Source organism: Notechis scutatus, chromosome 2 (assembly GCF_049901735.1).
Source record: "Notechis scutatus isolate UNSWTSFEM ecotype Mainland chromosome 2, rNotScu1.2, whole genome shotgun sequence".
NCBI lineage: Eukaryota > Metazoa > Chordata > Lepidosauria > Squamata > Elapidae > Notechis > Notechis scutatus.
The window spans coordinates 181,880,114-181,895,689 of NC_142010.1; the positions used below are offsets into that span (position 1 = coordinate 181,880,114).

The following is a 15,576-nucleotide window of genomic DNA, read 5'->3' on the forward strand; positions in this document are numbered from 1 at the left end:
AGCAAATGCTGAGGTGTAGAATTTAGTTTACTGGAGATTCAACATAAGTTTTTTTGCTTCAGAATATTATCCCAAACCATGGGTTCTTTCTTAAGTGGACAGTAAGCAATATATTTTAATTTTGCTTCTAGGTCAGATATATTTGATATATTGCATATGAAATACCTTTAGCTTGGCTTATTTTAAATAAAGGATTATGCTGTATCTAAATGGATATAACCTAAAAACATGAGTCTCGGCTTAGTCATTTCTAGATGTTGGTCAAAATGTAAGCCACCTATCCTATTAGTTGGTGAGCCTAAAGGATGACTTATGTTGTTCCCAACATAATTGTTGGTGATCATTTTGTTTATGATTTTATCATTTTGAGTAGTTCACAGGCCTCTTCTTTGATAAACTATGGATCAGCTGCCCCATCTAAATTTAAAAAGGATTCTCCACTACTAGTTTTAAGCAGTAATCTTGCTTTGGGGAATCTGGACAACTAAAATTGTCGTGATTCTTTTTTTTTTTTTAATAAAATTTTATTGAGTTTTAACAAAACAAATAAAACATCTTATTTGAGTACAGCATGGTTCCAGGTTATCACATTTCCATACAGACACAATTTCATATGCATATTCATCTTATGTATTCAACTTCATATCTTATTACTTTTTTTCAACTTCTCACTATTTCTCCCTTCTCTTAATTTTCTTTTATGTTTATTTCATTTTCTTCTTATTCAATTGTATTTCTTTTACCTAAATTTCTATATCTTTTTATTCATTGTACTTATACTTTCGTCTGTCTTGTTTACAATTTCATATGTTCTCTTCCAACATTCTTAAGAAGCAAAATTCCCCCTATAATTGCCAATCGAAGTGCAACACCTTTAAATCTTATTGTTATTGTCATATGAAATCTCATTAAACATTGAATTTGTGCATTCTAAGATTATAATATTCAAATTTCTAATATCTGTTTTATATCATGTAGATCTCATCATTGATTGGTGCAGCCTATCTTAAGTACATTTTGCTAAGTTATTGTTATTCTGAAGAAAGGGATCTACTTTTCAATTACCACTTTCAGAATTTGTGAGAGATATTCATGCAACTTTTGCAAGGCTGTCTTGCCAATCATAAGAAGCATTGATACAGAAATTGTGACAGCCTTGAGAAACAAGCTGATCCCAACTTGGGCAGGAAGTATAAGGGCTTTTCTGGGACAAATAAATCACGTAATAATAAAACAAAAATGCCCAAAACTTTTGATAACTGTTTAGGGAAGTCCTTACCGTTCATTATTATTATTTTAAAGCCATTGTGATCCTCACCTGTGCTTTCAAGATAAGATTTAGTTTGAGTGTGAAAATAGCAACACCAAAATAATAGGTGGCAAGTCTGGAGAAATGGGAAATAAAACACCAACTGCCTAATTTGAATTGACTGTGAGCCCTGCTTCCTTTTTTTTAAAAAATAAATAAATAAAGAGGGCAAAGGATTGGGAAGGGTTTAATCTTTCCTTATATTTTTCCAGTTTATTTTTATTTTCAAAGGCATTGTACATGTGTATTGTTTTCTGACCATGGGTCCTTCATTTTTCTATCACTGAAAAATACCATTCCCTTAGAAGCAGTGTTCTTCAATGTGCCTGTTTTTCTTCTTGATTGTTTTCTTTGAAACTAAGAATTATTTTAATGCATTAAGTGTCTGCTCAATTCCTTCCCTCTCAACTTAGTCGCAATGGCTGTGGGACATCAATGGAACACCAAAGAAAGCTTAATTAAACTTCTGTCCTTTGCACAGCTTTCAAAAATGCTATGGATGTGAAGGTCATTTTTGTTTTCTTTTTCAAGACAGAACAGAAACTTGTCATTGTCAGACATTTCAAGTTTCCAGCCAGTTATTCTTAATAACATTTGAGGCGTCTCCATCACCAGGCAAGATACAGATAGTAGATATAACAGAAATCTAGGAAAGACCTTTCCCGTGATTTTAAAATTTAACAATAAAGCCCGTTCTTCAGATTAATCTAATTTAATCCCACAATTGTAAATGGGCGTAACACAGTGACTGGTTTGGTAAAACAGTAGCAGGTTGCAACTATTATAATAGTAGCAACTATTCCTCACCCGAAATATACTGACTAGATTCAAATGTTCATGTAGCATATTCAGTCATAAGCAAAAATTCATATTTTAGCTTAATGTAGTCCAATTTCTGCCTGGGGAGAGACTGCATAAAAACAATGAATACCATTGAAACTTATCCAAGGTAATGAAAAGTTAGAATCGCTGACGCAGCACTATAAAATGAAAACACTAAAATATATTGAAATTTCTTAATATTAAAATATAGACCGATGATGCTCAACCTCAACAGCTTTTAAGAAGTGTGGACTTCAACTCCCAGAATTCCCTGCACAATTCAACTTCACAACGAAGCCCTCGGGCGTCACGCTCCCTATTTTTAAGTCGTCAGCCTTCTTGGAACCAATAGGAAGGGACGGCACGCGGCGCATTCGTGTGACGCCACAAGAAAGCGAAGAGTTCGCGCACTCATTGGGAAATCCGGTCCGGAGGGGAGATTCTAAACGGGGAGGCGGCAGGAGAGTCCATCTAGGCAGGTGGAGGGGGGGGGCAGAATCTACCATGAAGTGAGAAGTGGACAATGGCCCAGCAGCATAAACGGTGAGGATGGGCTTTGCAGCCGTTATATATTTTGACTAAACTGGCATTTTATTGTTTTTCACTATTCTCCCCCCCTCCCATCTTTATTTAGGTATTTTTAAAAGCCCATCGGGCTAAAAGGAAAGGAAGACCCAGTCACTTCTGCTCCAGGGCATAGAAGATGGAGGGTTTGGGATGTTAAAAAAAAGGAGAAAGAAAGGCTGGCAAATGCAAAAAAAAAGAGGAATAGTTTAATTTAGATCAATCGCTTTGAAAACCCTTGCAGATTGATGTTGCACCCTGGAAGTAATCTAGGATTCTGCCTCTGCAAATGATGGCAAGCGCCCTTTTTGATTAAAAAAAATAACTAATTGTTTTTATTAGTGTCAAATAAATTAGAATAATAAAAATACTTTTTTAAAAACGTAATTTACCTGATAGAAAGAAATATGCAGGTTTCTTTCAGGTTCCCTTCCTTTCTCAGCATTGACTGGGGTGTACAGATAGTCCTTGACTTATGACCACAATTGAGCCCAACATTTTTGTTGCTAAGTGCAACTTTCATTGAGTTTTGCCCCGTTTTACGACCTTTCTTGCCACAGTTGTTAGTGAATCGGTGCAATTGTTAATAACACAGTTGTTCAGTGAATCTAGTTTCCACATTGATTTTGTTTGTCAGAAGGTCTCAAAAAAGGATCATATGATCCTGGGACACTGCAACCGTCATAAATACGAAACAGTTGCCAAGTGTCTGGATTTTGATCATGTGACCATAGGGATGCTGCAATGGTCATAAATGTGAAAAAACGTTCATAAGTCACTTTTTGCAGTGCCATTATAACTTGGAATTGGTCACTACATGAACTGTTGTAAGTCAAGGACTACCTGTATTCAAATAGGATTCCTAGATAGGCTTCTGAGTTATTAAATCCCTGAGTGACAGAATGAAAAAGAAAAAAAATCCTGATGGCTTTTGATTGACTTGTAAATACGCTAGGAATACCTTTGACTTGAAGATTTTATAACAAATTGCCATTTCTGGACTGTGCCTTTGTTTAGTATTCTATAGCATAATTTTTTATTTCTTTGAGAATAATGACAAAAAAATAAAAACAAAACACAAAGATAATTATGATAAAATAGTATACGTTGTCAAAGAAAAGCTTCTTTAAAAATGAAAAAATACAGCAAAGGAAAAAAAGTATATAATTTTAACACAAAATAATTGCAATTCTATATATACTCATCTAAAGCTATTATTATTCAAGATGTACATGTTTCTAATACATTGATATAAGTAGAATGTTTTTAACCTAATGTATTTTGCATAAGTGAGTCCCATGTTTCATTATATTTATCTATACAAAATCTATGTCTATAGGCAGTCTATCAGGTACAATCTAGTTTGGTAATGAACATCTGCGAGAAAACAGTCAAGCTCAGAGAGCCCCACAGTTCAACCCTGAGCTACAAATATTCTCATCCATTGAGTGAAAGGGGCCATACATTTATCTTTCCAATGCTGCAGTATCCGTGTGATCAGTATCACATCATACTATAGATTTCTTTTATCACGGTGTTCTCTAGGCCAGAAGACCCCAACCCCTGGACCGCGCGGCCCACTACCAGGCCACTGCCTGTTTGGAACCGGACCTCACAAGTAGTGGTTGAACGTGTGCATGCACACGAAGTTACCTTTGGGTGAGCAGTGGCCACTTGCACATGCACGCAAAGCTCCCCTTGCATGAGTGGTGGCTACTTGCACTTGCAGATGAAGCTTCCTCCACATAAGCACCATGTGTGCATGCCTGCCGCTCACAGGGAACTATCCCCCCCCCCCCGCACCAGACAACCAAGTCAGAAAGGTTGAGGCCCACTGGCCTAGGCTCTGGCTCTTCCTTGTGTCTCCCAAGGTTCTTCTCATAGCCCATTACTCTTAACAATCAATGAAAATATTTAAATTAAGCTAAGACAGATGTGGCAAAGCTACTGGAATTTTATTTGTTAAAATACAGATATAATAAATAGTGTGAATGCATTCCAAATAGAACACGTGCTCAATCTGGAGGAGTGATATCTATTAAACTTGGATGTTACTTTATGCATCAGTAAATGTCCAAACGATTGTCCTAACTAATGGACAACATCTATTAAGAAATTCAGATTTTCTTCATTACAGCTGAAGTTTCTAAACTCAGAAAACCTTCTTATGTCTCTTCAAGCAATTCAAATATGATTTATTTAACACTAAATATGTGCTCAGTTTACTAATTCCATATTTGTTTATTTCTTTGTGGATTACACTTCATTAATCACTGACCTTATCTGAAAACAAACTTTGAGTTTATTTTAGCCATTTACTTTTGCCTTAATATAAAAGGAAATTACGGTGTATGTATGCTATAGAATAGTGGTGTTTTTCAAAATATTCTTTGCAACTGCGAACTTTCTAAGAAATCAAATTTCCACATTATGGCATATTAATAATTATAGAGTTGCATGCCTTTTATGATTAAATATAAATTTGTGTCCATTTTTATAGATCTTGGTGTAAATACAAATTGTAGCTGCTTTTCAGAAATTTTAAGGCGGAAACAAGGAAGATGACATCAAACCCTTCTGGACAAGGTAAAAGTTAATTCTGAGTAATCCTGTCTTATTTCTCTCTGGCTATTGCAGACAGGTTCTTTGTGGATTAACATTTAAACAAACAAAATCTCAGTTTCATACCAAAACTATACATGTAGCATTCATACACAGGTAGTCCTTGATTTATAACAGTTCGCTTAATGGACAAATATGGCAAGAAAGGTCATAAAACTCACTTAACAAATTTCTCATTTAGCAACATAAATTTGGGGGTCAATTGTGGCCATAAGTTGAGAACTACCTGTATTGTGACAGGAATGAAGAAGTAGTAGGAATGTCTTGGACTCCCTTTCTTTGAGATCCTTAGGATCACTCCTGCTTAAATTACAGCAAAAATTGGTACATGATTTTAGTGATTTGATTTAGACTCCAGGCTGACTTTGAGTGGCTCACAGCATAAAAAAAAATACATTAGAAAATAGAAAAGTTAGAGAACAAGATGGCGACTGGTCAAAACTTTAAAATTCATACAGCCTTACTCAAAAAAGAGTTCCAACCCCCTTAGCTAGGATCTGGGAAAACAGTCAGGTCTCTGAAGCCCTTCGGAACAGCACTCTAACCCAGGCATCGCAATAAGGAAGCCATACATACTCCTTTCGTGCCAACAATGTCACTTTTTAATTGAGGGTCCCAAACTGCATCAACTCATGTCAGTTCTTATCGGCTGGGCACTATTGGCGATGAATGGCCTGTCAAATAACTGAGCCCTATGCCATTGAGGCATGCCCAATACTGCACTCATGTCTGCATTCTTGCCCACTTGAAGCTTCTGAGTCAGGGGTGTCAAACTGGTGGCCCGCGGGCCGAATGCATCACACCCAGGCCACCTCCACCCCCCCAGCTCCGCGAAGGGAAAAACACCATGAAACGTTATGTGACAGCAACGTGACGCCACAAGTTTGACACCCGTGTTCTAAGTGATCTTCAAAGGCAGCCTCATATATAGCATGATGCAATAGTCAATACATGAGGTAACAAGAGCATGTGTGACTGAAGGGCTAGTACAACCAGATGGAATTGTGCAAAAGCTTTCTGATTTTCTGAAATTGGAAAATAGCCTTAAAAATAGGGGTCCTAAGCTTCACCCTCTACCCAACTCCAGAAAAAAAATAGTCTACATACTCGTATGACATCACCAGCCTGCAGCTTTAGATTGTCAAAATAATATAACCTTCATCACCACCCCTAAGTTATAAACTTTTACTTGCTTATCCTATTTATCAAATTATCCTATATAAAGACAGTGCTCCTTCTTGCTCTGGTAAGTTGAAAAGAAAATGTTATTTAATTTGATAAGAAAATCCTACAGTCCTAGAACTACTTTCTTACAAATTTTCTGAACATATGAATTGACTTTTTACCTTTCAGCTTCCCTGTTATATATTGGGTGAAATTAATTTTCTTTAATATCCATTGAATATATTATATGTTTTTATTGGAATGATTTATAGGCAGTTTTTGCTGCAACAAAATTATATAGCAGCACATTTTTTCTAAATGTTTTTTTTTTTGTACAATGTCCTTTAAAATTGACTCATTAAATTATCTGACCTTATTACAGAGTTTTCAAATTAGTCTTCACAAAGAGAGAGTTCTCTTGGGAAAAGTTTTCAGACACAGTTTTATTTATCCTTTAAATCACTGTTCCAAAGCCTTAAACCAAAGGGCATCCATTAGTGTATAAGTATGGATTTCTCCAAAGACTCCCTATTCATAAATCACTCTGTATTGCACGCTTCTCTTTATGCTGCTGTCATTGTTAAAGGCAAGTAAAATACCATATTTTAATAATTCAAAAGAACTTTAATGACTAAAATGAATTTTCTTTAATTATTACTGAATGTTATGGGACAATATATGTCCTTAGAAAGTGAAAGATAATTGGCTTGTTGATTGCAATCCTAAAAAGCGCAATTAAACCATTAGAAAAGAGGTATAGTCTCTCTCTAGGGTTGCATTGCTGAGAAACTCCGTGCTCAGGTGTTCACAGGAGACGGACGTAATGTTGCAGTGCAGATACAATTCTGAAAACGATTTCTAAGTGCAACTAAACTCAAACTTCTTTTATGTTTCATTTTATTAAGAAGCTATTTAATGGTATAAGTAAGGAGAGGAGAAAAGGGGTATAGCTAGTCCTTGATTTACGACCACTCACTTAAGGACCGTTCAAAGTGACATTTGTCATGAGAATATTAAAAAAAAAGTTCTCTCAGCCCTAGGAAAGTAGAAATCCAAAGAGAGAGAAAGTGAAAACTACTACTCTTTAATTGGGTTAGATACTTGTAGTCCTCCACTTATGACCGCTCATTTAACAACCGTTGAAGGTTACCGCTAACAGTACTGAAAAAAGTGACTTATGATGTCAGGGTTCCAAGTAACAGACCCACAGCAAACCAAACTCCAAGGCAGATAGATTCCTCAAAGAATAATTTTATTTGATATGTCATCATGGCACAGTTCTAGTGAAAACTCACTCTGAAGGTTTCCACAGTTTTCACCTAATTAAAAGTTTCCCCCCCTCAAACAGTCCAGTCCTCAAACAGTCTGTCACATGGTCCAATCAAGGCACTGTCTGGTTGCCTAGTGACATCATCCCTCCTTCCTCTGACCAGGTGTGAGAATGTCCTTGGTTCCCAAGGGAAAATATTTTATATTAGCTACAAAACCCCATCCTATCTTTAATCTCCCTTCCTTATCCCTCAGCTCCAGTGTGGCAACTCTGAAGCTCCAAGATGGCTTCAGTCAGGTCAGCTTCAGGGTTAACAACTTTACACAGACAAACATCACAGCGCCCCCAAAATCATGTGACCAAAATCCGGGCACTTGGTAACCAACATATATTTACAGCATCTGCAGCATCCTGGGCTTGAGTAAACCACAATTTGGGACCTTCCCAGAGGGTTTCTGACAAGCAAAGCCAATGTGGAAAACTGGATTCACTTAATAACTGTGTGATTCCCTTAACGACCAAAGCAGAAAAGGTGTAAAATCAGGTACAACTCATTTAAATGTGTTGTTTAGTGATGGATGTTCTGCTCCCAATTGTAGTCGTAAGTCAGGGGCTACCTGTAATAAATACATGTAGTCCTCGACTTACAACAGTTCATTTAGTGTCTGTTCAAAGTTACAACCAGGTTAATAAATTCATAACTGCAGTGATTAATTTAACAACTGTGGCAAGAAAAGTCGTAAAATGGAGCGAAACTCACTTAACAAACGTTTCACTTAGCAACATAAATTCTGGGCTCAATTGTGGTCATAAGTCGAGGACTACCGGTGAGTGTCGGGGATGTTTGCTTTCAAGAAGAATATCTCTTGTGGTTTGCAGGCAGCTGGTGCAGATGGCAGCGGAATCGAACAGTGGGGAAGAACGGGGACCAGTCAGGGAGTCTGGAGAGGACTCGGGTCCTGCGTCCGATGCAGAGATGGGGCCAGGACCATCTGGGAGTGGGGTGCTGCCTCTGGAGCCTCCGGAGTCTGGCAGCAGCGAGGCAGAGGACTAGGGGAGCCTGTTCCCAGTGAGCGTGTGCACAGAGCTGCTAGAAGGCGAGAGCAGCTGAAACAAGAGGGGCGACTCAGGAGTCAGGCTGGGAGGTGATTGCCCCTCCCATAAGGTATAAAGGACAGGCCAAGATGATGAAACCTTTGCAGGAAGCAAAGTAGTTCAGTCAGTTCAGAGTAATTCTTGAAGCTCTTTGTACTTTTTTTTTCTAGTTCATTTGATACTTCTGTTATTGGCAGCACTTCACACAGGAAAGAAAGGTGGGTTCCTGTCTCTCGGGACTGTTTGAGATTAGTTCCGGCTGGGAATGAAAACAATTCCCAGCGTTGCAATAAAATAAGTCTTGTTTGTAAAATAAGTGTGTGCATAATTATGGTTTAGGAAGCCTTGATTAGAACAATAACTTCCTTTTTCTGAAAGATCATTTTGGAAAGGTGAAGTTATGGAGAGGTTAAAAGAAAGAATACACCATTCTAACATTTACATTCCTCTTATTTATTTATTTATTTTGCCAGGCTTTCAGAATAAAAACAGGGTTGCAATCTTGGCTGAGCTAGACAAGGAGAAGAGAAAACTTCTGATGCAAAACCAGTCTTCTACGAATCACCCTGGAGCCAAGTAAGCTATGCTCAAAAGCTTGTCCCTGGACCACATGCTCATAGGTTCTCCTCATAGCAGTAAATAGGGACAAATAATGACTCTCCCCTCCCCCCCTCCCCTGTAATAATTGGGAGCAGACTGCTTCTGGCAAGTGCCTTAATGTATTCAGGGCTTGTATAGGTAGTCCTCGACTTACAACAGTTCACTTAGTGACTGTTCAAAGTTAATGGTACTGTAAAAAGTGACTTATGACCAGTGGTGGGATTCAAATAATTTAACAACCGATTCTCTATCCTAATGATTTCTTCCAACAACCAGTTCATCAAACTGCTCAGAAAGTCAACAACCGGTTCTCTCAAACTGGTGCGAACTGGCTGAATCCCACCCCTGTTTATGACCATTGCAGCATCCCCATGGTCACATGATTTACATCCGGATGCTTGACAACTGACTTGCATTAATGACGGTTGCAGAGTCTCGGGGTCACCCGATCACCTTTTCTGACAAGCCAAGTCAGTCAGGAAACCCGATTCACTTATCAATCGGGTTACTAATTTAACAACTGCAGTAATTCATTGAACAAATAGATACAGATTAAACAGAGTTGGAAGGGACCTTGTAGGTCATCATCCAACCCCCCGCCCAAGCGGGAGACCTTACACCAGTGGTAGTCATCCTGGTCCCTAGCCCACTAGTGCGCGTTCGAGCTTTCATGGTGGGCGGTAGGGGTTTTGTCCCCTACTTCAGGGGTCCCCAACCGCCGGTCCGCAGACCGATACCGGTCCGCGGAACAACTCTTACCGGGCCGCTGGTTGCTGGGCGCCGCCATCTTTTTTTGGTAAAAAGTGCTTCCGGTGAGCTTTTTCGGGTAGAAAGCTCACTGGAAGCACTTTTCTCAAAAAGATGGCGGCGCCAGCGCTCGGTGAGCTTTTCCGGGTAGAAAGCCATTTCTACCCAAAAGCTCACGGCGCGGCGCTATCTTTTGCGCCGCCATCTTTTCGTCAAAAAGATGGCGGCGCCCAGTGATCTGGTACCGGGCCGCGGCGCCCAGCTGATGCCGGTACCGGGCCGCGGCGTCAAAAAGGTTGGGGATCCCTGCCCTACTTTCTAAATCACAATTACTGTGGAACCAGTGGGCGGTTAGAGAAAATTTTACTACTAATAGAGATACAAAAGGGGGTAGGTATAAAAAGGTTGACTACCCCTGCCTTACACCATTTCTGACAAGTGGCAGTCCACTCTCTTGTTCTCAAGTGATGGCGCTCCCACAACTTCCAAGGGCAAGCTGTTCCATTGGGTGATTGTTCTCACTATCCAAAAGTTTCTCCTTATTTTCAGTTTAAATCTCTCCTTTTTCAGTTTCCATCCATTATTCCTTGTCTGGCCTTTGGGTGCTTTAGAAAACAGCTTGAATCCTCCCTCTCTATGGCAGCCCCTCAGATATTGGAAGACTGCTATCATGTCTCCCCTGGTCCTTCTCTTCACTAGACTAGCCAAGCCCAGTTCCTGCAACCGTTCAGTCCCTAATCATCCTGGTTGCTCTTCTCTGCACCTTTTCTAGAGTCCTTTCCAACAGAGGAAGAAACTATTTGAAACATTTTGAAATTTCAGTTTTTATATTTGAGTGCATTCACACAGACACACACACATACACAGATATATACACAATTTACACAGTTTCACCTCACGGAAGTGATCAGAGATAACCTATGCATTAAACCTCTGTCCCAGATAGTGATTAAGGTACGTCTTGGATATATTTTGTGGCAGAAAATTTGCATATAAAATACTTATTTATATCTTTTCAATCCAAGATTGCAAAGTATGTCAAGTATTTTATATGCAAATTTCCCCCAGATTGAAAAGTAAGCAGGATCTACTTGGAAGTAGCTAGGGAACAGGAGTTACTAGGCGCCTTGAAGTATGTTAATGAGGTTCAGGTATTGTAGTAGCAGAATTTTGAAAGCCTGTCATTTCTCTCAGCTTTAACTTATACAAGTAGGCCTCAGCCTACAACCACAACTGGGATCAGAATTTCCCTAGCTGAGCAAGATAGTTTTTACGTTAGTTACACCCAATTTTCCCGCCTTTTTTGCCACAGTGAATCCCACTGGTTGTTAAGTGAACCACATAGCCGTTTAGTGAATCTGGCTTCCCTTTTTGACTTTGCTTGTCAGAAGTCAGCTAAGAAAGTCGCAAATGGCGATCCCATAACCGCAGGACGCTCGTAAATCAGCTTTCATGAATATGTGCTGGTTGCCAAAGCACTCAAATTTTTATCATGTGACTTTAGGGATGCTGCAACCATCATAAGTGTGAGATTCTGTTGTAAATTTTTCAGTGCTGTGTAACTTCAAACAGTCAATAAATGAATGGTTGTAAATAGAGGATTACCTGTGCCTAACCCAATCGAGGAGTTGTTTTCAGTTTCTCTCTTTTGTTTTCTACATTCATAGGCTTGAGATATCCTTTTTGTTTAATGGCTCTACATTTTCCTGACATTATACACAAGACAACATGAGTAAAAACTGAGGGCTTGGAGCACCAGTTTATTGAACTTTTATGAAAGAACTCAATATTGTTAATCTAGAAACTGTCAGAGCTATGTATTTTAGCTACATGGTACCTGTTTTTGTCTAATGCTTTTCATCAGGACAAAGTCCAAGTATGGAACTAATGTTCTTACAAAGCAGGGGGTGGAAATGAAGATATTGTAAAACAGGTTTTTTTTAAAAAAAAATTATCATTTTTCTTGTGTAATGTGTTTAACATCTTGATGAAGCCTACTGAATTGGATTTCTGAACTTTTGAGTTTTGCCCCAAATACATTCTGTTTCTCAGAGGATTAACTACAAAAATAGCTCATAATTGAAAGATTTTTTTTATAAAAATATCGGTGTGAGCTTATCCAGTTTTCAGAATAAGTGGAGCGGGGTTGTTAGCCTACAATATCATTTTTCTGTTAATTGTCCTTAGTGAATACAAGTACTTGGACTGTATTTTCCTTGTCTCGGGCTCCCATAGAGATCATATAAGTAGTCTTTCTCTGGACCTTTTCCTATAAAAAAAAATGATGGTCTTTGATAAAAATAGTATAATCTTTCTTTGCTTCCTCTCCGGGATGTTGAATTTTATCATGATTATATTAAGTGGCTCAGAGGGGAGCTTGTTAAATAGCTTGTTTTTCTTTTTAGCATGTCTAAACTAAAATTTAATAGGATTGTGTTACTATAGTCACATGTTTCTGCTCTGTAACATATCAACAAGATATGTTACAAAGAGGCCTTGCTGGGACCCTGTCTCAAGGGGGAAATTTTTCCTGCAGACAGAGTTCTGCAGCCACTGTACCAAACATACGAACTTTCCATCATGAAGTCTATGGGCCTGCTATTGTTTTATTCAGGTACTTGGACAAGGCACTGGGTGGCACTGTGAGAAAGGAAAAACATGACAGCATAAGGGAGAGGAAAGGGTAGGATCTATTCTCCCACACGTCTCTCCAGCTGACTTGTTTTGGATTTATAGCTGGGCATGGCTCTTCTTTATCATTGAGCTTGAATACCATTAGTGGAGCACATCTGTCCAGAGCAGAGCTGATCATCCCATTTGACTTTGGGGTTCTGAGCACATTAGATTTCTCCTCAAATCTTCTCTTAAAAAAAAAAAAAAACACCATGAAAGTTTTGACTCTGGAATACCTACCACAAACCTTTGCATTGATCCTGTGCTCTTTCTCAACTCCACTGCCTTGGTGTGATGTGGGTCTTTTCCTCCTTCTGTTATTTACAGCATCTCTTTGGCTAGGTCCTCCCTTAACAAGGATTTTCGGGATCACGCCGAGCAGCAGCACATAGCAGCTCAGCAGAAAGCTGCTTTACAGGTATGTTCTCCTTGTCAGTGCTGAGCTAAAGGCTTGCAGCTTCATAGAGATGGATGGTTTTGGTGGTGAAGGACAGAAAGAATTTAGGGAAAAACGTATCCCTACATTTCTCTTTAATGATAGTCTTCTTCCATTGGGAATTACTTGAGGCTGTCTAACAAGACCTGTAACCAATTTGGGATGTTAACTCCAGTCTTCTGAGGTTCATATTCACTTTTCACTCAACCAACCTTCAGGCATTTGTTGCAATTCCTGTTTCAGTTTTTCTGAAATGATTGTGTGGTCATCTTTTTAAAAAGAGTAAACTAGCATTTAGTTTAAGTGTGGTGTCTGTACTTGGGTACAATGTCTTTTGCAATGCTCCAGCCATGGGAACAATGCTCAGCTCAGGTGTGTGACTTGTTTTGTGCACGTCCAGAAGAGACAAACAGACCAAAACCATTGTGGTAGAATCCACATGAGCTTAAGAATAAAATCACATTCTGTTTTTCCTGTACCTTGGAAAGTAGGGTCTACATTCAATGTTGCATGATACATTTCTGATTGGGAATCAAAAATTTCCCTTCTCCTTTCTCTCATAGTCCGGCTATGTGCACCACAGAACTGCTGCGGAAAGTTAATCTTCCACAGCAGATTTCAGAGAGGAAGATAAGGGAAAATACATAAAGGAGAGAATCAGATTTTCCAAAAGTGCATGTTTCTTCGATTCGATAATTCACAATTGAATTATTTTTAGGAATAAAAATTCATGTTCCTCACAAAATTTTAAAAGCAGGCATGTCCAACCCACAACTGACGAGCCACATTGTGGCCCTGGACAGGTAGTAATGTGGCCCCACAAGATAATAAGATATAAGAGAAAGTTTGTTGTTTATATACATTAACTATATTATATATCTTATATGTAGACAATGAAGACATTGCCTCTTCATTCAGTGCGGCCCAGGTAAACCAAAAGTTGGACAATCATGGCTTAGAAACTGCTTAAAGACAAACTGCTTAAATTAACTGAATGCTCTGATATGATCTTGGTGCAGAAATAGGAGCTGGGATTACGTCTGCTCATTCTGTGTCACATTATTTTTCATTTTAGATATGCACATGTGTATCTGCTGGAGGTCAGTTGGAATTCAAGCCATATTGGGAGCCTGACTCAGCCCAAATGCCCCTAAAGAATTCCATTAGCAAGTAGACAAATGGCCTTTGAGGAAAATCCCCTGTTAGATTTAAATGACCAATTCTGACTTTTACTAGGCCTTGGCTGACTTTTATATCAAAATGATGAAATTGTGTGTGAAAGCTTTTGGCCACTGAAATTTATAGCTGAATCATTTTGAAACTGTTTAGTGGGTTTCTTTAGCGGGATGGGATTTCCTTTTATTTGCCTTTATATGTGTACAATTTTCAAACAGGTGTATCTATTCCTTTTCCAGCACGCTCATGCACATTCTTCAGGATACTTTATAACACAAGACTCAGCCTTTGGGAATCTTATTCTTCCTGTATTACCACGGCTAGATGTAGAGTAAGAGAAAATTCATGAAACAGAAAACATCTGCATTCATCTAAGCTGCTTTTTCGACTTTCAGGCAATTGTTTGTGAGAAGAAGAACTGAAAACTGTTCAAAATGGCTTTGATTTTGAATTCCTGATATTTTGTTTTTGGGAGACAATATAAAATGTATTCTGGAAATTCCCTGATTTTATTCTCCTATTACATATGTATTGGCATTTATAAAGAACTTGTTTCCATTTTCGAGCACACATGAATAAGACTTTAAATAAGAAAATTGAGGGGGGAAGTACAATGTCTCCATAACAGAAAGATCTATAACGATCTCTTACTACCCATTTATTAAATCGATTATGCATAAATCTTACTGGTGTGTTTTAATTCCTAATACTGTAAAAAGTAGAATGTTGGAGTTTACAAATTTAATGAGAAATAACCACATACATACATGGGATAAATATATCAAATAAATTTAATGTTTAATTTAAGATAACTGGTTAGTTGAACTTTTTTCAAAGGCTTCCACCATAAGATCGAATCACCTGGAAATGTAAGCAATCACAACAGAAAGATAGGTGCAAAAAGAATATACGTTTGCCCAAACCAAGATGACTTCATTTCATGAGGTTATAATAGTGTAATCACCAGGGACTTTCCAAATGATTTAAGTTTGCAAGTACATATTTCAAGACAATATTCATCTAAATTAATTGTATATAACTGGCAGTTGGCAGTGTCTCATTTGTGTGAGTTTCATAGCCAGAATCTGGCATTTGTCT

General features: G+C 38.4%; 1 protein-coding gene across 8 annotated transcripts; it reads left to right on the forward strand.

Annotated features, from left to right (window-relative positions):
- Positions 1–2,536: 2,536 nt before the first annotated feature.
- On the forward strand, positions 2,537–15,159 carry INIP (INTS3 and NABP interacting protein). 8 transcript variants are annotated; one of them, XM_087957569.1, is made up of 6 exons: positions 2,537–2,674; positions 5,196–5,281; positions 9,017–9,064; positions 9,320–9,422; positions 13,194–13,284; positions 14,697–15,159. In XM_087957569.1, exons 2-6 carry the CDS (start codon positions 5,257–5,259, stop codon positions 14,811–14,813), a joined length of 384 nt encoding a protein of 127 aa, XP_087813695.1. In that variant the 5' UTR covers positions 2,537–2,674; positions 5,196–5,256; the 3' UTR covers positions 14,814–15,159. The 8 variants fall into 8 exon arrangements, with proteins under 8 accessions (XP_087813695.1, XP_087813698.1, XP_087813697.1 ...); XM_087957572.1 differs by having other exon boundaries at positions 14,718–15,159; XM_087957571.1 differs by having other exon boundaries at positions 13,209–13,284.
- The last annotated feature ends 417 nt before the right edge of the window (positions 15,160–15,576 follow it).